The 13,916-nt window shown below is 45.0% G+C and overlaps 1 protein-coding gene across 5 annotated transcripts in view; it reads left to right on the top strand.

The window, feature by feature from the left end:
* Positions 1-13,916, top strand: part of ARHGAP21 (Rho GTPase activating protein 21) — a 188,723-nt gene that overhangs the window by 167,497 nt on the left and 7,310 nt on the right. For all 5 annotated transcript variants that reach the window (XM_043509476.1, XM_038390270.2, XM_038390274.2 and 2 more), the window contains 8 exons: positions 7,989-8,131; positions 8,246-8,401; positions 8,508-8,586; positions 9,365-9,438; positions 9,524-9,613; positions 12,298-12,423; positions 12,617-12,658; positions 12,989-13,094. In XM_043509476.1, coding sequence (XP_043365411.1) covers positions 7,989-8,131; positions 8,246-8,401; positions 8,508-8,586; positions 9,365-9,438; positions 9,524-9,613; positions 12,298-12,423; positions 12,617-12,658; positions 12,989-13,094 — 816 coding nt within the window. The remainder of the gene's footprint in view (positions 1-7,988; positions 8,132-8,245; positions 8,402-8,507; positions 8,587-9,364; positions 9,439-9,523; positions 9,614-12,297; positions 12,424-12,616; positions 12,659-12,988; positions 13,095-13,916) is intronic.

Genomic DNA, 13,916 nt, shown 5'->3' with positions numbered 1-13,916 from the left:
ACTATTACTAAGAAAATGAAGTTTTTCTGTAAAACCTTTTATAATGGTAGAGGATTTTCTTGCCCCATGGATTTAAAGTACCAAAAGGAAAACATATTATTTTGGATGGGAAAAGGTATTTTTCCAAGAGCAAGAAATTAAACTCTGCTGAACTCTTTCTGAGGTGCCAACATATTAAATTTCACAGATGAGTGAGCTGCAACTGTAAGTGTATATCAATAATTGATCTCCAATTGATCTCCTGTATTATTGAGGGGAACCAAACATTGTGCATATGATTGAGTTTTAGCAATTGATACTGCTTCTGTCTAAGGGTAAAATTTTCAAAAGCATCCAAGTCCCATTTTCAAAACTTACTTAAGCACTTAGAAGCTTGAGTTCTGTTGATTTTCAATGAGACTTGGGCTCCTAAGTCATTTCTGAAAATGAGACTTGGACGCTTTTCCCATTAGCATAATTAAGTCACATAGTGCAAATCACACGTCTTCAGCTGTTTCAAGCCCTAAGATTAGAAAAGTGGTGGTTCTTCGAGTGCTTCCTCATGATGATTCCATTCTAGGTGTGCGTATTCCCACATGCACAGTCATTGGAGATTTTTGCCTTGATGGTATCCATAGGGTCAGCTGTGATGCCCCCTTGAGTTCCACACTCATGCATCGGTATATCAGGCGCAACCAGCCCTACGTGCTCTCAGTTCCTTCTTACCGCCTGTGGTGGTTAGCCAGAGCGCCTTTTCCTTACACAGTAAGGGCTAGTGGTTTCGTCTCTTATGACTTTGAGACTTACGGCCTTGTAAATAGTTTGTTTATAGTAGTTAGTGTTAAGTACTTGTTAAGTGTAGTTAGAAGTTCGAGTCCCAGTGGGGACTTCGCCCCAGGCAGGGAATGCCCCTGTCTCAGGTGTTTAAGCCCTGCTCGGACTGCAACGGGCCACCCCGTTAGTGACCTCCCACTGCAGTTGCCTCAAGGGCTTGGGGGAATCACATGTGAAAGACAAGTGTTATGTGTAAAAATTTCGACCCAGAAAGAGTGCAACATCTGTTTGAGGGCCCTCCTCATGGAGGCTGCTCTCCACCTGGCTTCCAAGCCGTCCCGGCTGGACTCTACTCCTAGTACCTTGGCCTCGGTGCATAGCATACCCCCAGCACCAGGATCTGCCCGGCATCATTCTCCATCACCAGTCCCCAGAAAGCAGACCAAGAAACATGGCTCCCTGGCACCAGGTAAGAAAGGCCATGGGGTATCGGACAAAGGACTCTGTTCGGGCCGCCCATCCACACTGGAGTCGTATGAACATGCCTCCCTAGTCGGTGACCTTAGTCCCCCAAAGGATCTACCGACAAATCCCAGAAGCAGTAGGGGACCCAGTCTTGTGGCAGGATTGACGCTTTCCCAAGCTCTCCTGGCACCTAGAGAACAGAGGCCTTTACAAGAGCTGCTGGTACCACGTGGGCTGCAGGAAGCAGCAAAGGCTCCCTACAAGGGCAAGCCAGCTGCCAAGACCCCCCAGAGGCAGTTGAACACTGCTGATGTCCTGAGCCAAGGCAGCGCTCTCCGACTTTGCGCCGCAGATCTCTGGCTTTGCAGCTCAGATCTTCAGGGGCTTGCACTAGATCACGGGCACTATGTTCGTGGTCTCTGCCCTCTCAATGCGAATCACCTAGGGGGAGGCGCCAGCCTCCGTGTTATGGGCACCATTCACCCTCCCGCCGGTTGTTGTCTTGGTACGGGTCCCCATCACCTGCTCTATGGGAACGATCTCCATCATGGTACCGGTCCCCGGGGCCCCAGCACCAGTCTCCAGCGACGATGGTCAGCTGTCAAATGCAGGCATCAACGGCTCCACCATGGTCACCAGAAAGGGATTCCTCCGGCATGGAAGGGTAGATTAGCTCCTCACTGAGGCATCACTGGCGCAATTGGGCACCGGAGGCTGCGTTGACTTCTACACCGCCACCTTGGCAGCACAGCCAGTGGCCAGCACAGTGGCCCTATTGGCGTACATGGGTCATGCCTGTGATGCCAATACACCCTTCACACCACTCATCGGTCACCACCTCAGAGCAATGTTGACGGCTCGGAGGTCGGGTTACAGTAGCCAGTGTCCACCCCAAAACCCGCTTCCCCATGGGGGATGATGCCCTGAGATATGCCCCGGTGTTTCAGGCGTTGACCTCATCCACAGATGAGGCAGTCGCAGGATCCTTGAGGGCCAGCCCGTTGGACAATTTTAAAGAAGACCTGCACTTATGGCCGTGCTTCGATGGGTGGCCGAGAACTTGGACCTAGAGGTGGAGGAGGATGGCCAAGCAGGTGGACGCCTGGTTCAACGTCCTCAGCCTCTATCCCTGTCACGCTACCAGTGCATGACAGGGTCCTCAAAATTGCCAAGGCCTTCTGGCAAACCCTGTCGTTCATCCCTCCCACCTCCAAAAGAGCTGAAAAAAAGTGCTTTGTCCTGGCCAAAGGGTTTGAGTACCTTTTTATACCCATCCACCTCCAGGCTCACTGATCGTTTCTGTGGCCAATGATAGGACAAGCAGGGGCACACCCAGTTCAACCCCAAGAATAGAGGCCAAAAGACTGGACCTTTTTGGGAGGGAAACTTGTTCAACAGCCAGCATGCAATTCCAGGTGCCGAACCACAAGGCTCTCTTGGGCAGTCACAATTTTAATTTACGGGATTCCCTCTGAAAGTTCAGAGTCCCTCCCCCAAGATTAAGCCCCAGAATTTGGCACTCTGATGGTGGAGGGTACGGTGGCAGCAAGGGATCTCTTCAAATGCCGTTGGCACCTGAAGCTCTTCGAGCAGCTCAAGAGATCCCGACACTCCTGCAGTACCTTGGTCTCAGGGAAAACCCGTGTTGGGACCTATGCATATGTCTCCATCGAGAGGGATGTCCTGCCAGCATTCGCCTGCCCGAAGCAGTCATGCCTCGGGCCTGGAGAAGCAGGCTCAGCGGTCAGCTCTTACACCGCAACCTCAGGTCCCTCCACCTCTTGGCATGGATGCTGTGTGACTGAACCCGGAGCAGTGGACCTGTTCGGAAGGAGTCCAACAGGTCCTCCTGGAAAGTAGAAAGCCCTCAACTACACTGACTTACCTGGCTGAGGTTTTCCCCTGGGTGTCCGAATGGGGCACCTCTCCCTTGCATTCCTCCATACAGCCTTTTCCTGGACTACCTGCTCTGTTTGAGGAACCAGGGCCTGGTGCACGCTTCCATTAGAGTGCATCTTGCGGCTATCTCCACTTTTCACCCGCCAGATTGTGTTCTCCCATGACATGATGGTCAGATTCTTGAGAGGGTTGGAGAGACTCTTCCTACAGGTGTGGGCTCCCGTCCTGCAGTGGGATCTTACTCGATCATCTGTAGGCTCACTGGCCCGCCCTTTGAACCGCTGGGTTCCCGCTGCCTTTCCCATCTGTCAGGGAAGTTCTCATTCCTGGTGGTGGTGGTGTCGGCGAGATGGGTCTCGGAAATTAAAGCCTTGATCTCAGAACCGCCATACATGGTCTTCTACAAAAATAAGGTTCAGTTGCATCCCCACCCGGCCTTCCTGCCAAAGGCGGTCTCCACCTTCCATATGAACTAGGACATCTTCCTCCCGGTTTTTTTGTCCCAAACTGCACAACACCAGTGAAGAGCAGCGTCTTCACGCCCTGGACTTCAGGAGGGCCTTGGCTTTTTACTTAGAGCATTCGAAGCCTTTCCGTAAACCGACTCAACTCTTCATCACTACAGCGGATAGGATGAAGGGTCATCTGGTGTCCTCACAGAGGATTTCCAATTGGATCACCTCATGCATAAAGACCTGTTACAACCTGGCAGAGGTTCAGCCACTGCCAATTGTCAGAGCCCACTCGACGACAGCTCAGGCATCTTCGGCAGCCTTCCTGGTGCACATCCCTATCCAGGACATCTGTAGAGCCACAATGTGGTCCTTTGTCCACATGTTTGCCGCTCGTTATGCCATCACTTAGCATGCCAGGGATGACACTGGGTTCGGCAAAGCTGTGTTGCAATCTACATGACTGTGAACTTCTACCCTCCAGGGATACTGCTTGGGCGTCACCTAATATGGAGTAGACGTGAGCAAGCACTCTAAGAAAAGACAGTTACTTTTTCCATAACTGGTGTTCTTCGAGATGTGTTGCTCATGTCCATTCCATGACCCGCCCTCCTTTCCCACTGTTAGAGTTTCCGGTAAGAAGGAACTCAGTGTGTGGGGAGCCGGCTGTGCCCCTTATACCACGCCATGCGGGCGCCACTTCAGGAGGTGCCAGACTAAGTCCCCTACGGATACTGCTGAGAGAAAAACTTCTGGCATCAGTGCATGTGGTGAGCGCACACATCTAATATGGAATGGACATGAGCAACGCACCTTTTCCATAAGTGGTGGTGTTTGAGATAACTGTCTTTTTCTCAGTCTCCCCAGCCTCCATCCTCCCCTCCCCAGATCCGGGAGACTGGTACGCCACCCTCGATTTGAAGGACGCTTATTTCCATATTTCACAGTCACAGACGCTTCCTCTGTTTCATGGTGGGCGGACGCCATTTCCAGTTTACGGCGCTGCCCTTTGGCTTCTCATCTGGCCAGAGGGTGATTACAAAAATGTATGGCACCAGTGGCTGCTTACTTGTGACATTGATGGCTCCAGGTCTTCCCGTATCTCGATGATTGGCTCATCAAGGGCAGATCTCTGGAACAAGTGCAGAGTAGCCTCGTTCTGGTGCACTCCACGTGCCACAACCTGAGCCTGTTGTTAAATGACAAAAAATCTACCTTAAGGCTTGTGCAACGGAGTTCATTGGAATGATTCTCGACTCCATGTGGGCCAGAGCCTTCCTTCTGGGGGTGCATTTTCAGGCTATGTCAGACCTGATCTCCCATGTGAAAAACCACCTGCTCACCACGGCTTGCATCTGCCTGTGGTGGTTGGACCACATGGCCGCATGTACATATGTGGTCAGTCATGCCTGGCTCCATCTCTGGCCTCTGCAAACATGTCTGGCGTCTGTCTACATTCCCAACAGACATGACCTAGACCGGTTATTTGGGGTGCCGGATCGTATCTGGTCGTCGCTGAATTGGTGGTAGGACCCCAGGTTGGTATCGGAGGGAGTTCCCTTCGTGGCCCCATCCCTGTTGCTGATTCTGGTCTCTGATGCTTTGGACCTGGACTGGGGAGCCCACCTGGGCGAGCTCAGCATGCAGGGCCGCTGGTTGCAGGATGATCTGACCCTCCACATCAAGGTCAGGGAAGTCAGAGCAGTTCACCTGGCCTGCCAGGCTTTCTAGCCCCACCTGTAGGGCAAGGTGGTGCAGTACCTTACGGACAGTGTAATATATCAACAGGCAGGGCGGAGCCAGGTCATTGGCCCTTTGCCAAGAAGCTCTCTGCCTGTGGGACTTGTGTGCGGCATGCCATTCATCTGATAGCTGCGCACCTGCCTGGGACCAGGAACGTATTAGCAGATCACCTCAGCAGGACCTTCTCGTCTCACCATGAGTGGTTGCTCCATCCATGGTAGTCGGCACAATCTTCCAGAGGTGGGGAACTCCTCGGGTGGACCTCTTCACATCCAGGCAGAACAGGAAGTGCCATGTGTTCTGTTCGATCCAGGGGATGGACAGGAGCTCCCTGTCAGACTCATTTCTCATCTCGTGGTAGGGGGCTCTGAAGCACCTTCCTGCCAGTGCTGTTGATTTACAGAGTCCTCCTGAAGATCAAACAGGACAGGGCGAAGGTTCTCCTAATAGCCCCCGCGTTGCCTCACCAGCTCTGGTTCAGCACGCTGCTGGACCTTTTGATAGCTACCCCTCTGGCTGGATCTGCTGTCCTAGAACCAATGCAGCCAAAACTGGTGGCGCTACACTTGACAGCATGGCTACTGCATGGCTAAATGCGGACAAACAGGAATGCTCAGCTTAGGTTCAGCAGATCTTGTGGGGTAGTAGGAAACCCTCCACGAGAGTGACTTACCTGGCCAGTTGGAAAAGGTTCACTTGCTGGACCTTGGAATAGCGTATCTGGGCCAAGCAGACCTTGCTGCAGAAGATTCTGGATTATCTTCTGCACCTCAAACTCCAAGGTTTGTCCCTGTTATCGATCAGGGTCCACCTGGCTGCTATTTTGGCTTTCCACCCTTCGTTCCAAGGCAGGTCAGTCATTGCTCATGACATGATGGCCCGGTTTTTGAAAGGTCTGGAGCATCTCTACCCACGCATCCAGGATCCCGCCCCTCTCTGGGACCTGAATCTCGTGATGTTGAGGCTCCTGGGGCCTCTCTTCAAGCCTCTGGCTTCCTGCTCTCCCCTGGAAGGTTTCGTTTTTAGTTGCGAGAACATCGGCCCACAGCATGTCTGAGATCAGGGTGTTTGTTTCAGAATCGCCCTATAAGATATTCTACAAGGATAAGGTCCAGCTTTGACCGCAGCCAGCGTTTCTGCCCCAGGTAGTTTCCCAGTTTCAAACTAGCCGGGACATATACTTACTGTCTTCTTTACAAAGCCTCATGCATCAGAGGAGGAATGCAGGCTGCATGCCCTGGACGTCAGGAGGGCGCTAGCCTTCTACATAGATAGGACAAAGCTGTTCTGCAAGTCAGTGCAGTTGTTCATTGCTGTGGCAGATAGAACGAAGGGTTGCCCAGTGTCTCTGTTCAGAGGATTTTGTTCTGTATTACTGCCTGCATCTGCTAATGCAACGAGCTGGCAAATATGCCTCCGCTGGCAATTGTGACAGCACACTTGACTAGGGCACAGGTTCCAATCCAAGAGATCTATAGGGCCACTACCTGGTTGTCTGTCCACACATTCGCATCTCATTAGGCACTTACCTAAAAAGCTCGAGACGACGCTGGCTTTGTCAGAGCAAGCTGCACGACTGTGAACTCTGACCTGACCTCCATAGACACTGCTTGTGAATCACCTAAAAAGGAATCAACATGAGCAAGCACTCAAAGAAGAAAACTGTTACCTTCCTTTTTGTAACTATTGTTCAAGAGGTGTTGCTCATGTCCATTCCATTACCCAACCTCCTGCCCCTCTGTCAGAGTTGCCGGCAAGAAGGAACTGAGAGGGCATAGGGCTAGTGGCGCCTGATATACTGACGCATAAGCGCGGCACTCGAGGGGGTGCCACAGCCAACCCTACGGATACCGCTAAGGCAAAAATCTCTGGCAACCGTGCATGTGGGCTCGCACACACCTAGAATGGAAGGGACATGAGCAACACATCTCGAAGAACAACAGTTACGAAAAGGTAGGTAACTGTTAGGTTTTTTTTCAAGTCATGTGAAGAGACAGAAGTGTGCGGTTTTTATATAGCCTAAGGGAGGCTGGCAAAATCCAGTCACACCCTTTCAGTAGAGGCCAGATGCCTGGTTTTCTCTGAGAAACTCTGCATATTTACTGAGTGTGTCTGCAGGGAGTTCGGACAATGAAAGTGGTGAAAATGCAGCAAATCATGAAAGACTAAGTGGTTGGCCTTTTTGGTTTGACAGGTGGTGGGAAAATAAAAATTGACGATAGTGAGTGCCCTTTTAATGAAGACAGAGATTGTTTCTAACAAAGACTGTGGACATGTCAGAGAATCAAATGAGATCTTACTCATTGCTCTATTTTGAGGTGCCCTATAATACATGGTGGTGAATCCTATTGAGCAGTATACTACTCCCTTCTGCTGCCTTTTTCTGAGATAGTGCATGCTGCAAAGAGTAGTAGCTTCAGAATCTAAAATCACTATTCACAGTGGTAATGCGCAAGCTGAATGGGAAGCTGCTTTCAGTAATGGAAACCAATGGGACTGCTAGAAGGAAGAGGGTGAGAGAGAGAGTAGGAAATACAACCGTTGTTAAATGTCCACACTTTCAAAGACACAATAATTTTGTGCTTGTGATTTTTGTTGCCTTTAATCAGAATTGGTTTTGATTGTATGACTTTAACATTTCCATTTTCTCCCCACTTGCTTTAAATTAACAAAAAGATGAGACAAGCCCACCAAAAGACAAGGGAACATGGCGAAAAGGCATTCCAAACATCATGAGAAAGACATTTGAGAAGAAGCCATCTGCTTTAGGAACCTTTGGCGTTAGACTTGATGACTGTCCCCCAGCTCACACCAATAAAGTATGAAAGTACAATTTTTCTTTTCGCTTCAGTTTGAAAATACTTGTATGTTCTTACTTGTGTACAAGACATTTTGAAACAAAACCAACAATCTTCCCCCCCCCCCCCCTCCAGAATATTCCACTGATAGTCGACATATGCTGCAAACTGGTTGAAGAACGAGGCCTTGAATACACAGGTATATACAGAGTCCCTGGAAACAATGCTGCTATCTCAAGTATGCAAGAGGAACTCAATAAAGGAATGACTGACATCGATGTTCATGATGATGTAAGTTGGTGTTTGCTATACTTCCATTTATTATAATCTCTTCTAGAGAGTTTATTATGATTATAGCAGTACAGAGTCTTTGTCTGTCTCTCTTTTGAATACATAGAAATGGCGAGACTTGAATGTGATAAGCAGTTTACTGAAATCCTTCTTCAGAAAGCTCCCAGAACCACTTTTTACTAATGGTGAGTTGTCTTCCCTTTTGAGCTTGTTTTAGGAATTTTTTCGTCAAATATTAATCCTCATTTGGGCCTTCAAATGATTGAGAGAAAATATTAAGTGAAAACAACCTAATGAAATAATAAATATCTACATTTCTTTATTAAAAAGGCTAATGATTATGATTAAAATGGCTTACATGTGTGAGCTGACAGTAAATTTTTCTCTAACTGCCCAGGAATCACTGTAAATTGTTCCAAAACAGAAACATACTTTGTTCATGTCTACATTGCATTGTATGTAGTAGGTTAGAATACAGTTAGTATCCTATAATTTTAGACCTCTTCCAAACTAACCTAACTCCATTTTCCTTCCTCCTTGCCTCCCTGATTTCCTCATGCTTCTGAAGTAGTTTGAAATAATGTAACCGTGCATGTCTGGATGTGTGTGTAACCACTATTCAACTTGGTAGCACAGCTATGGCCATGGAATTTGTTGACTTTAACTGCAGATGGAGCATATTTTTATTCTTTATAGGTTTAAACTTTATAGGTTGAATATAAATAGTGGGAGTTTTAAAAAATTCCGTTTAAATTAGTAGTAGGTTAATTTTTATAACCGCAATCCAGTGAGATTCCCAATCAAATTATTAGAATTTATCAATTTAATTTGACATAAATTCTTTGAGCTATTTTTCAGTTATAGCTGCTTGACATATTATGTAAAAGTTGAAACAGGTTCACTTATGTTTTCTATAAAACTTATCTCTCACATGCAGTAAAACAGATTTTTTTCTTTTGTCAGACAAATATGCAGATTTCATAGATGCCAATAGAAAAGAAGATCCTATTGAGCGGCTGAAAACACTTAAGAGGCTGGTATGCTGATGTTGAATACATTTTAAATGCAGTACAATTTAGCACTAAAATACTTTAAACTCCATACTAAGATTTTTTGTTTCAGATTCATGATTTACCTGAACATCATTATGAAACTCTCAAGTTTCTTTCTGCACATCTGAAGACAGTGGCAGAGAATTCAGAAAAGAACAAGGTATCAAACCAAATATACAAGACTTCTTGCTCCATTTTACTTATTTAAACAAATTTCATTGTGTAGGATTATTTCAGGTGATAAACTCATCTGTGTCTACCCAGCATTTATTGGTTAAGGTCGGTAAAGTCAACATAAGGCCCTTTGTTGTGTTGAGGAGCTTTTGAATGAGACTTGTCTGTCTACAAAGTGTGTACTGGTGTAACTAAAATTCATTTTTATTTATTTGAAACTGGGTACAAACCACCTGTGTGGGCACAATTAAGTTGGTTTACAATTGGCTTTATATACATATTGTTTAATTCTGTAACTTCAACTTAAGCCAGTTGTAAACTGATTTACATGTGCCCATGCAAGATTTCAACTAGTTGAATTGAACAGTTCAAAACCAAGTTTAGTTAAAAGGGTACACATTTTCTGTGTAGACCTGAGAAGTCTGCTCTGTCTGTTTACTGTCTGATAATTAACATTAAAGATCTCACAAAAATAGGGGTCTGCCATTATTTCATTTAAAAAATGTCTTGTTCTCCCACTGCTGTGTAGTATGTTATGCTGTTACTTGATTTCAATGTTCTGCAGTTCTCAAGATTGGGCCAATACTTTGTATAGTGCTTTAGGATCCTTCAGAATAAAAGACTCTGGGTAAAACTTAAAAACCGCCTAAGTCCTATAGTCAAATGTCATTTTGGTGCTAAGTGCCTAAGTCTAGTTAACTTTCAGTGAGACTTAGGCTCCCAAGCACCTATGTCACTTGAAAATTGGACTTAATCTCCTAAATCACTGAAATAATTTTGAAAATTTTACCCTCTGCCTAATTATGTATGATCGTTTGTTACAAATAATTATCAGATTTTGTGGGTAAATAAAAGCAAACCTGTAAGAAATGATGATAGCACAAACTATAATATACACTTTTGTACAATGCCTAGAACGCTGTTCAGGGTGTTGTCTGATAATAATTAGACCTTATGATAATTAGACTTTATAAAAAATTTCAACTAATGAACCCTCATAGCATAGAGAAGTAGTGTGGTGGTATCCCAGTTTTATAGAGCAGTGATCTGACTTGCCCAAGGCAACACACTGAGTCAAAGCTAGGATTAGGACTCAAGACATCCTGACTTGCAGTCTTGTTCTCATTCTTGTGGACCATGTTACCTCCCATTTATTATGAGTTTATTCCATGTCATGAGAATGAGATGATAAACTGTAAGCCACAATATATAATAAAACATAGTAGAAGTGCTGTGCTTCTACTTAGAATCATAGAAGATTAGGGTTGGAAGAGACCTCAGGAGATCTAGTCCAACCCCCTGCTCAAAGCAGGACCAACCCCAACTAAATCGTCCCAGCCAGGGCTTTGTCAAGCCAGGTCTTAAAAACCTCTAAGGATGGAGATTCCACCACCTCTCTAGATAACCCATCCCAGTGCTTCACCACCCTCCTAGTGAAATAGTTTTTTCCGAATATCCAACCTAGACCTCCCCCACTGCAACTTGAAACCATTGGTCCTCGTTCTGTCATCTGCCACCACTGAGAACAGCCTAACTCCATCCTCTTTGAAACCCCCCTTCAGTTAGTTGAAGCCTGCTCAAATCTCCTACCCCACTTCTTTTCTGCAGACTAAATAAGACCAGTTCCCTCAGCCTCTCCTCATAAGTTGTGCCCCAGCCCCCTAACCATTTTCATTGCCCTCTGCTGGACTCTCTCCCATTTGTCCACATCCTTTCTTTAGTGCGGGGCCCAAAACTGGACACACCAGTGCTAATGGACAAGAATACGACTTGTGCCTCAGACTTCTTTATCCTTCTTCCCATAGCCATGTAGTCTGCAGTGACCTGCATACTTGCTTATGATTTTTGTCGTAAAGTGCAGTTTAAAAAGCAGATGATCTATAGAATCAGTGGTTTGTGTGCTGAGGAGATTATCTGATACATTTGGGTGCTTAAGTATGATAGACCCACATAAGGTCCCAAATGTTTGCTGCCTTCTCCAGAGGTGAATGGGAGTGGAATGGGTTCTGTGCATCACAGGCTAGGGTGTGCACGGACAGTGGAGATTTCCATACCTTTTGAGAGAAGTGTTTGATTAGTAGCTGAAATTCTTCCCTGGTCGAATAAAACGCTTATAGTTTGGAAGTTTCCCAGGAGTTAGGGTGTCTAGAAGATGCTGAAATATCTTAATTAGAAGGCACTGTTTGTTTACAGAGTTAGTATTTTTACATAATTTAATTTTTATGTAAAATCAATAACGCAGGGGGAAGATATGAGAGAGTCCTTTTTAATTTAGCTTTTCCCTGGTTATATACAACAGTTTAGGTTCTGAACTGCAATAAAGGAGTATATGTTCCACTGTACAGAACTCGACCAGGTTTTGTATAGAGGCATCTTCATCTTTTTATCTGAAATGTACATTTATAAAAGGTTTAATGTAAAAAAGTGATGTATCAGACTTCCGAGGATGATAATATGAGCACTACTGAAAATCTTTTGAATGTCATTAGTTTAACTGGCTTCAAAAACAACAGCAGTAATAGCTATAGACTGGTTGTTATGCATTGCACAAATTAAGACTAAGTTAATTAGGAAGCCTCAATGGTGCTTAGTGTATTTTATTGTAATGGGTATTTATTGTATATCCCTATTATAAATCTGTAATGCAGATCTACTTCCATTACTTATTAGATGGAACCAAGAAACCTGGCTATAGTGTTTGGTCCAACCCTTGTAAGGACATCTGAAGACAACATGACGCACATGGTTACTCACATGCCAGACCAGTACAAAATTGTAGAAACACTTATCCAAAAAGTAAGTGAATTCATTTCATTATTTTAAAAAAAAATGTTTTTTACATGGACAGACCTGCTTTCACATATTGCACAAGTTTGGCTCTGAGTTTTGTCCCCGGAGTTGTTTTCTCAAAACTGTCCTTTTTAGTGCTGTCCACATTTGATTGTGTCACTTCCTACAGGGTTTTCACTTTTTTTATTTTAAATTGTAGCATGACTGGTTTTTCACAGAAGATGGTGCCGAGGAGCCTCTTGTAAGTATTGTTCCTTAAATATTTGTGTTCTAATTCATTTTAGTTTAGAACACAGTCCAGATATCCTTAGAATGCATAATATTTCTTGCTGCACCATTGTATGCTTTGCTCTTCAGAAACACCTTTCTAGCTCTCCAGTCTCTGCAGTAATGAAAGAACTAATAAGAAGTTCCATGTGTTTTTGTTAAAAGCAATAAAGCAATATGGAAAAATTAGAGCTCATGAGGAAACTGTGTCCTCAGGTGAAATAGTGCTGTTTCTAAATGCTGTTGAATCATAATGAACTAATTGTGAAACGATGATGAAGAGATCTTTGTTTATTAACTGTAGACAACAGTTCAGGAGGAAAACACTGTAGAATCTCAGCCAGTGCCAAACATAGATCATTTACTCACCAACATTGGAAGGACGGGAGTATCTCCTGGAGACGTATCAGGTAACTCTTGCCTGGACAGTGTTAGTCCGTAGGCTAGAATAACCTACTCTGTTAATTCACTGTAATTTTCTATATTCTTTTACTAATAAGTTGGTTTTTCTTCTAAACAATTATGAGTATTTTTAAGTGTCTGTACTGGTGTTTGTATGCAGTGGCGTTGTCGCTGTGTTGGTTCCAGGATATTACAAGGGCAAGGTGGGTGAGGTAATATCTTTTATTGGACCAACCTCTGTTGGTGAGAGAGACCAGCTTTTGAGCTTATACAGAGTTGTATGATCTTTTGGTCAGCAAAACTTTCCAATCTATAAGTGTAATCATTGAAAGACCGAGGGCCAACAAGCATGCATGCACTGTTTTATTTATTCACAATTCTCCATGGAATAATCATCACAGGGTCAAATAGATATGTGCTGCTGTATAAGTGGTTGCTGTGATGGCAGAAAGTTTTACCTTCTACACGGTTCTAAATAGATCTTCATTCCAAAGTTAGGAATGCAGTTAAAACTTGTTACTTTGCTTGTCAACAGATGACATTTTCATAAGTATACTGCAATATTTTTATATTAAAGCTGATTTCCTTCTGTTTATCAATTGCCATCCTGTCGCTTTGGCTAAATACTAGCATTGCAGGCGTGTTCCTGGTGACTTTCTTTTACCCCCCACGGTACTGTTGCACTAACCCAGCATGTTGTTTCCCACAAAAAGGTATCCCTTTGTCTCTAGCATTTCTTTTAGTTTTTCAAGGGTTGTTCAGCACTTACTGAAACAGTCACTCTATACTGATGTTGAAACAGGTGAAGTGGGAGGAGTCTATCACACGGT

The sequence above is a fragment of the Dermochelys coriacea genome, chromosome 2 (genome assembly GCF_009764565.3).
Source record: "Dermochelys coriacea isolate rDerCor1 chromosome 2, rDerCor1.pri.v4, whole genome shotgun sequence".
Classification (NCBI taxonomy): Eukaryota; Metazoa; Chordata; order Testudines; family Dermochelyidae; genus Dermochelys; species Dermochelys coriacea.
This window is presented reverse-complemented; position numbering and strand designations above follow the sequence as displayed.